Source organism: Melanotaenia boesemani, chromosome 4, assembly GCF_017639745.1.
Source record: "Melanotaenia boesemani isolate fMelBoe1 chromosome 4, fMelBoe1.pri, whole genome shotgun sequence".
In the NCBI taxonomy this organism is placed as follows: domain Eukaryota; kingdom Metazoa; phylum Chordata; class Actinopteri; order Atheriniformes; family Melanotaeniidae; genus Melanotaenia; species Melanotaenia boesemani.
In genome coordinates, this window is record NC_055685.1 from 4,345,306 (window position 1) to 4,354,711 (window position 9,406).

A 9,406-nucleotide genomic window follows, 5' to 3' on the forward strand; every position below is an offset into this window, starting at 1 on the left:
GTAAAAAGTAGTCCCAGGGTGATGTTCAGCATGGTGTAAAAAGTAGTTCCAGGGTGATGTTCAGCACGGTGTAAAAAGTAGTTTTAGGGTGATGTTCAGCATGGTGTAAAACGTAGTTCCAGGGTGATGTTCAGCATGGTGTAAAAAGTAGTTCCAGGGTGATGTTCAGCACGGTGTAAAAAGTAGTTCCAGGGTGATGTTCAGCACGGTGTAAAAAGTAGTTCTAGGGTGATGTTCAGCATGGTGTAAAACGTAGTTCCAGGGTGATGTTCAGCATGGTGTAAAAAGTAGTTCCAGGGTAATGTTCAGCATGGTGCAGCATCCCCTCTTCTTTTAACAACTGTCTGGAAATCTGGGAAGTGAAAAGAGACCACGTGCTGGAGTTTTAGGAGAGAAATGTTGTCCCATTATGGTCTGATGCAGGATTCTAGATACTCTACAGTCCTGGACATTGGTTGCTGGATTTATGCTTCCATGATGCTCCAGATGTTGTGTACTGGTGAAAGGTCTGGACTGCAGGCCAGTTCAGCAGCCGGACTCTTCTCCTGTGAAGCCATGCTGCTGTGATGGATGCAGGATGTGGTTCAGCATCGTCTTGCTGAAACCAACAAGGCCTTCCCTGAAAGAGACGTTATCTGGATGGGAGCAGATGCTGCTCTAAAACCTCCATGTTCTTTTCAGCATTGATGGAGCTTCACAGATGTGGAAGCTGCCCACGCCATAGGCACTAATGCAGCCCCATCCCATCAGAGATGCAGCTTTTCACCTGTCCAGATAACAAGCTGGATGCTCCCTCTTCTCTTTAGTCTGCAGGACTTGGTGTACATGGTTTTTCTAAAAGAATTTTACATTTTCATCCATCTGGCCACAGAACAGTTTTCCACTTTGCCTCAGACCAGTGAGTGATGAGCTTGGTCCAGAGAAGACGGCAGTGTTTCTGGATAAACATATGGCTTCTTCTTTGCATGATCGAGCTTTAACCCAGATTTGTGGATTTCATGGTGGTCAAAGTCTTATCAATTTTACACAAAAACAATTTTCTAAAAATGACCTTCAACTGTGTCCTATGCATACAGAGATTCCTCCTGATTCTCTGAATCTTTTGATGATATTATGCACTATAGATGAAGGTTTGTCTCAGACTGGTGAACCTCTGTCCACCTTTACATCTGAGAGACTCTGCCTCGCGTAAATGCCCCTTACTGACCTGTTCCCAAAAATACTCCTCCAGTTGTTTTTGATTTGTTCTAATTTCTTTTCCAGCCACATGTTGCTCCTGTTTCAACATTGTACAGAGGTGTTGCTGCCATCAAATTCAAAATGAGTTCATAGTTGATGACCTTTCAAATCATTGTATTCTGTTTTTATTTATATTTTGCAAAGTCCCAACATCTTGTTGTGAAATCAGAACCAAGTCAGACATTTGGATATTTAACAGTAAACAATTAGAGATCCAATAAATCCTTTTTATCCTTGAAATATAGCCAACCTGTCACCTGTTCACCCTCTGTTGCTGTCAATGATCAGTTCTGAGTCTGTAAAAGGTACCCTGGTGTTTATTAAGATAAATTTACTCACCATTTAGGTGAAAACTGAAATGAAACTAACAGCTGCTTTAAAACTACAGAAACTGAATCTTTTTCCTTTTTCTGTTTTGTGAAGTGAAAATATTAAATAAATTATACCTGGTAAGCGGTGGAAGGTCAGCACACTCTCACATCTTCTTTCAGAACTCACTTTGTCACAGTGATGCCTTTCCAGATGTCAGAAATAAAAAGTTTAACTAGCATCCAGGAGAGCCATTGTCATTACTCATCCACTTCATTTTTATTTAGAACTTAAATTTTAACATGTTTATTTAATTTTAAAGCACAATATGTTGCCTTCTGCTAAAATAGTGATTTCTGTTTTTATTTCACATTTCACAATGAGAGCCCACTGGAGCCAAAGAAACTGACTTATATCTTCTCTGATTTCTCTGTAGTAGCTGAACATTTTTACCAGAAAAGTTAAATGATTTTTCAGACAGATGTTTGGGAACGTTTAAGAAGAACCTCTACATTTTTACGTATAGAAACTTTCTCGTCTTATGACACATTACAGCTCAGGAAAAGTGTGACTGGCCAGAAGCTGCTCCCTGCTCCTCCTGGGTTAGTTTTCAGCCTTGTCCACTCACCGGCTGTAAAGCGGTATGAAGCCATGGTGTCCTGTTCTGCTTGGCTGTGCAATAATGTGCTGGTGAAATGAAACAACCTGCCAGAGCAGCTCTCACCTCCAAACCAATAGACTCTTGTTTTTGCACAGCTCACAGTCACAGCTTTCATCACACAAAACATGTGTCCTCATAACATATTTAGGTTTAAGATAAATTTAAATAACTTTTGTTTTACTAATTGTTTGATGCATTTTAGAATTAAACTAACATTACAAAAGTATCAGTCTCCTGAACAGGATTTAAGGACTGCTCCACTGATCATTATATAAACCTAAAGGTTTGAAACTCATCCATATTCCTGTAAATATGTAAAAAGCTAATGATGTTTGTTTTAGCAAACATCTGTGATTATGTTATTGATATATTTCTCAGCATATTTAGGGAACTGATTTGATATGTGGGTTTCTCCTGCTGGATGTCTTGTAAAGTGTGAGAAGAAACATTGAGTTTACCTCTGAGAGCTCTCCAGCTGCTGCTCTCTTCTCATGATCCAATTTCATCAGGTCAGTAGCTCAGTGATTGGTTCTGGCTTCAACATCCTGATGACATAGCTGAGGGAAAAGCCCAACTGCCGCCAGCCCACACTGTCAGTGCAGAATGAAGACCCGTTCAGGCAGTCTGAGCAGAGGTCATCAAATCGCATGTAGCCAGCAGCTCCTCCACACCTTTAATGTAGATTAAAGTAATTTATCTGATGTACTAAACACACATCGATTTACAGCAAGGTCGGCCATGATGTGACCTTCACATCCTGCATCACCTGCAACAAATTCAAGGACTATACCTCTGTTTTCCAAACTGCTGAAGCCTAGTTTACTTTACATTAACACTGTCATTTCACAATCATTTCCAGAACAGAAAGTTTTTTTCTAACAAAGATTAAATTGTTATTTGAACTTGATAATTGTGTTAGTTTTAAAAGAAATATACAACATTCCACTCATTATACACTCAGTGAACGATCTCTTTAATTATGAAAAATGAGAAAGATCCCCAGCTCTGTTGTATCTTTAGACCAGTTTTACTCTTAAATATGGATGTGTGGACAATGTAGACAGCAATTTTTCATCTAACACCTAACATCTTAATATCACGCTCTCCAACTACAGATCTCTGAAATAATATTATCCTTCACTGATGAAAAAGTCCTTAATAATCCCATTAACTCCCTTAAGAGGGATGAAGAAATTGAACCTGAGAATTACTTTTTTCTGTTGGGTGATATATATTTAAATGTTTAGCTTTAGAAACAGACAAACTTGATTTAGCCTTTTTTTTTTTCTCTCTCCAGAGAAGCAAAAGGCAAAGTTGGCCTCTTCTACTTTTTTTTTTTGACAACTGAACTGCAAGTTATCTGGCTGTGATCTGATGAAATAGTCGAAGTATCATTATATGTTGATGATATCCTCCTGTAGCTGTAAAAATAGTCGAGGTAGGATGGAAGGCTGGCTGTGTCATGACTTCTTACAGGACTAGTTGATAGTCTGGTTGCTATTAATACAATAAAGTTTATACAGCTTAAAGGTTACACAAATGGGGTCCTTTATCTTCCTTTGTGTAAAGCTTGTCACGTACTTTGCAAGAACAGAGGACTTGTTTTTGTTCTCAAGGTCACAAAAACAAAGTCCATTGTGGGGTGGGGCAGTGTCTGTGTCTTTATCTGCCTCATATGTTATATTGATTCATAGACTTCCTTACCACCTCAACCAGCTGTTCCTTAAAGCTATCCATTCAAACTTGTGTAATCTTTTTCATAAGCAGCAACACGGAAATGAAAACTTTCTGCTTCGCGTTTTTCCACGTAAATCATGCCCAATTCAAATTTCTGATCAATCACACAATAGATCTCAGACACCACACGGGAAAAGTTCTGCCCAGGTGATGTGTCGTGAACTAGCATATTCAAACCAGTGCTACTTTGAGAAAAGAACAACATTCTCTGTTCTCCTGGCATATGTAACTGCCTTACTTTTGTTTGACTATTTTACTTTTCCTTTTTCTTCTTAACAGATTGTTTTTCGGAAGATTAGTGATGTAAAACGTGAAGAGGAAGAAAAGCTGAAGAGGAAGGATGAAGCTCCTTTAAACCTCCCTCCAGACCATCCAGTCCGACGACTCTTCCAGCGTTTCCGACAGCAGAAGGAGGCCCGGCTTGCTGCTGAGCGGGTCGGTCAGGGAACAGGCGATGTGGAGAAGGGTGTTACTCATGTGGAGCCCAGAGGTCCAAAAATACTGGCTTCCACTAGTATTGTCATGGTGACTGAGAATACAACCAGACCCACCACCACCTCCACATTTACAGCTTCTCGTTCATCAGGAACCTCCAGCAAGGTCATGATCCACAATATGGTCACCCAAAACGGGAACCTGACAGGCTGCAAATCTGCAGAGCCTCCAAAAGCTAAAGGCTGGGGACAATTCAAGGACTCGGTCGTGAAAGCTGAATCATGGAGCAGCGTCTCCAAGGCCCAGTCCATGGAAATGTTGCCTGATAGAACCAAGCCTCATGATGGAATGTCCCTCAAGAAAACGGACTCCTGCGATAGTGGCATCACAAAGAGTGATCTCCGCCTAGACAATGTTGGTGACGCAAAAACCCCACAGGAGAGGAGTCCAGTCCAGTCTGACGAAAAGAGAGTCTTTTGTCCTATACCAGAGCAAAGCATGCAAGCCTCTTTCCTCGAGTTTAAACAAGAATTGAGAGGAGACATAAGATCTCTGAACAATCGCATGGCAGTAATGGAAACTCAACTCGGTGAATTGCTTCGACTTCTTAAATCTAGAAAGTCATCTGGCTCTTTTTTTGAGATCTCTCGGCCGCCCTCCCCCGACTCTGATAAAGACAGCTTCTCTTAAATAGGACATTTTCTAGTCAGTCTGAGATTGTCATAGCAGAACTTTACAGCCTCCAGATAGCAGAAACCATCTGACAGCTGGTGATACTTTTTCACATTTCTTGCACTCTGTTGTTTTAAGTATTACGAACTGGAATCAGAACAAATCTAATATGAAGGTATTTTTCCTCTAATAGTCATGACGATCATGATGATACTTTGCTTTTCATGAGGGTTTGAGACCCTCAGACCTCCCTAATACTATTGGCAATAACTAATGGCTTTAATGTTGTTTATACAGCACTGTGGCACTGTGATGAAGGAGATTTAAAATGTCAGATTTTATCTGATGACTTTGTTCATCTGACAGCTGATCCAAAAAGATTGTTTAGCTGTTCAGAACCTTCAGCGAAACCTAAACAAATAAGAGAAATGATGAAGGCTTTTACCACTGTGTTAACATAGTTTCAGGTACAGCTCTGGTAGTATTGTTTAACATTTGTATAACATTTTATCACGTTGTCATATCATGCCAGTGATGATTTCATAGAGTTGATCCAAAGATTGAGATTCTGAAATCAGGAGGTTTCTGAACTCATTGATCTTTGTGAAACAGACTATGAGCTGTTGGTCCTGAGGTCACTGACCAAACCTTACATCAGAACCAGTGTTAGAGGTATTGGAATTTATTACAGATGAATGTCCTCACATTCGTGCAAACAAAAGATGTGTAGAAACTTCTATGAGAAGCCATTGATGTTTGAAATCAGCAGTGTTTTTATATACTGAATGAATGTGAAAGATTCAAATCAAAATGAAAATGAGGCCCCGATGTTTAAATCTTGCAGAGTTGGACAGTTTAGGGCTCTTTGGAAACTTTCACACAACTGATTTCAATCAACCATCTTGTTACATTATTTTTATATTCAGTGATACTTCTGATCAATTTGTAGTTACCATAAATGCTTCTGAATTCCAGTGGAATATTTGTGTATCTTAGCTTAAATAATATGTAGAGGCTACAGAGTTTTTCTTAAATCAGCTCTCAGCAGGTCACAGTATCTGCAGTTATGTTATAGGGTTAGAAGGACCTAACTGGTCGGTGAGCTACTGAGTTGCCTTGTTCTTGATCACTCGATGTTCAACAGGTAAACCCTGTCTTTCACCACAAGACAGCCTTGTATTACAGTTAGTCCTATCCGGTCAAAGGGTATCAGTCAGCCCAACAGCCCTGGGCCCCAGCCCCAAGGAAGCCCTAATGGCATTCAGAGAGGGACGTTGAGTATAGTAACATGTCAAATATTTTTTTTTTTTTTTACTTTTACGTGTTTTTTTTAAGCTTGTATCACCATATTTAAATGTGTGAAAAAATGCAACTACAAATCAGATCAACATGTCTGCAGGTACCAACAAAATAATCAAATCTCTAAATACAAGTCAGTTTTACAGGTTTTAAAATAATCAAGAAACACGCAGCAATTAAACAAATCTGAGTGAAACTGATCTTCTAAACTGGGTTTTCAGTGCTAAAGGCATTTTGTTTTTTTTCCTTCGGTAGTGGCTATGGTGGTCCCAGCTATCTGTCGTTGTGATTTTGGGCAAAACACTTAAACCCTCCTTGCCTCCAGTGTCAGCATTGCTGGTATATGAATGTTTCCGTGGTGGTCAGAGAGGCTGTAGAGCACCTCTTCTGAATCAAATCCTAGTTCGCTCAGAAAGTTTGGTTCCTTTAGGGAGCTGTGAATGAACAGCCAAACTCTGGCTGTATTCACACTGCAGCTCTTAATGCATTAAATTAATTACCGAAATCAGATTTTTTTTTGGATAGTCATTGTCCTTTACATGCGGCCTTTATCACACTTAAGTGTGAATGGTACGTGACCCTAAAGTGACACTCAAATACTCTGTGTTTACAGAGGTAAATATTAATCATACACTCTGTCACTCAGTTGTTGTGCAATCAGAGCCGAGAAAAATTATGATCTAATATTTTTCTGTCTATTGTTTACATTCTATTTTACTGTGTACCGCCTCCTCCAGCACAGATTTGTGATGTTGGCCTCACTTCAATGATGTAAAACTCAAATACAACATGACTGTTGAGATTTGACACAGATTGGACATGTATCTGATTTCTGACCACAAATGAAAGTGGCCTGGGTCTGATTTTAAAAAATCGGATTTGTGCTGTTCAGACTGTCATTGAAATGTCCGATATTAGTCACAAATGGGCGAACTCTGGTGTGTTTAAAAGCACAAGTCACAGTTTGCTTTAAGTAATCTAAATGCAGGAAGTTGTCTAAAACTCGTAGCAGAAACTGAAGTTGGCCTGCAGTGTGAAAGCAAACTCAGTCCAGCTGAATGTTGGTTTTTATTTCCAAAGTTCTAATAACAAAGTAAACTGTAGTTATTTTTGTGATGCTTTTCTCTTTGAATAGCAATAGTTTTGACCTGTTTCTTCCACCATGAATCAGCTGACTGTTCTGATTCAGTACCTCTCAACAGATGTCTTTATGATATTCTGGACATACCAGCATTTAAAAACTTTCAAACCACAAAAACATTAATGGAATTTCTATCAATGGAAATGCTCTAGAACACAAAGAAGAGTAAATTCTATTACAAGTTTTCAATATTGAGTGTTAAACCTCATTTATGCTCTACATTAGATATTAAAGACGCCTCTGTCCATTGTTTGCATCCTACATGTGCATATTTCAGTCTGTTTTCAGAGAGCTGATATGTACCAGGATGCAGCAAATGGAGCAGTACCACTAGAAACCGCAGGGGCAGTGTTGAGCAGTATAAGTGATGTTCGACCAGCTAAAGAAACAAAGAAGCTGCAATGTATTTAATGGCCACACAGACCACCAACATCTACTGTGCTGCCACTTTTTTGTCTTTTTCAGAGATTGAACATCATCATGATGTCCTCCTTGAACCTGAACTGAACTCTGCACTGCCCTCTAGTGGATGTATTGCCTAGCAACCATGCCAACATAAAGGACACATTTTTTTTTACAATGTTTGACATGCCATTCCTATTTACATACATAAAGGAGGGCATCACTCTTCAGTATCTGGGTGACCAGCACTGGACAAACTGAAGCACTTCCAATTGCAAACTGGTTTCCAGTAATTCATGTTGTAGGGTTGCATTGGAGCTGCATTTCCATCCAGTTAAGACACATTTTTATCAGATGTTTGAAGTGTTAATCATGGCTGTAATCAACAGATAAGTGGCAGGAAACTACTCTGGTCCTGGTGTTTTACTTTTCATTCTTTAGACATTTTACTGGCATTTTTAAGAAATAGTTTAAATGTAGTTTTGGTAATATTGACTTCTGGTAAAGGGTGAAAATCATTCTGTGAAACTGAGGAAGGCTTTTCATGCTAAGTAAGGAAATTTAAATTTAAATGGAAAGAAGGTTTTGTTAATTTCAAATGTGCAGTTTAGAGATATTTAAAAAGATAAAAGTCCTTAACATAATTTCTAAGCTTCTAGCTTGACTGAGCATCTTCACAGCAATATGTTGAAAAGCGCAGCTAGTTTGCAAAACTGAACCTTCTCTAATAGTTGAGTGAAAATAGCTTTTTTTTTCCAACGAAGAGTACATCTGCTTGTTTGTGACTTCTCAGTTTGAAGCCTCCCCTTTGTTACCACATCACCAGCAGGTCATACTCTAACGACTCGGAAGTCAGTGTGAGCTGCCCCCTGTGTCTCTGGGGTCTCTGACAGGTTTCTGAAGAAGCATGAAGCAGATGAACAAGTCCTTCCCAGCTTAATCAGCTGCTGAGGACTGCAAATATAATAACAAAGAGTTGGCCAAATTAAGGAAAAAAACATCAACTATCACAGCTACAGTGATTGAAAGACATTTTGTTTTAATTTAGAGAAAAAAAGTTACTCAGATTTTTAAAATTCTGTCTTTAGAATGAATCTGATATCAATTTATAAACTTTATTTAAATGGGGGAATCTAATCCCATTATTATAAATGTTGTGGTCTTCCTACTGTTCATGGTGGTCTGCATGGAGACATTTCATCTCCATATTCATATCTGTGTTCATTTAGGACTTATGCAGATTTCAGATTTATAGTGTCCCTCGTTTTAATGTAAAACTATGTTGTAAATGACCTGATTAAATAAAAACAACATGACAGCCACAAACTGAAATAACCACTGATGCTATTAGTTTTATTCAGATGAAATATAACCTGTCTTTAAAATGTAATCACCTGAAATGTCTAAATGATGAGCTCAGATGTGTGTTTGTCTTGACTTAGTAATGTATAGCTGTGATAAAATATTATAATATGCAATTATTGCCATGAATCAGACCGGTTGTTGTCTGT

General features: G+C 38.8%; 1 protein-coding gene across 1 annotated transcript in view; it reads left to right on the plus strand.

Moving 5' to 3' along the window:
• kcnh1b (potassium voltage-gated channel, subfamily H (eag-related), member 1b) overlaps window positions 1–8,607 on the plus strand; it is a 60,600-nt gene extending 51,993 nt beyond the window's left edge. The window contains exon 11 of the mRNA XM_041983070.1: window positions 4,226–8,607. Coding sequence (XP_041839004.1) covers window positions 4,226–5,071 — 846 coding nt within the window. The 3' untranslated portion in view covers window positions 5,072–8,607. The remainder of the gene's footprint in view (window positions 1–4,225) is intronic.
• The last annotated feature ends 799 nt before the right edge of the window (window positions 8,608–9,406 follow it).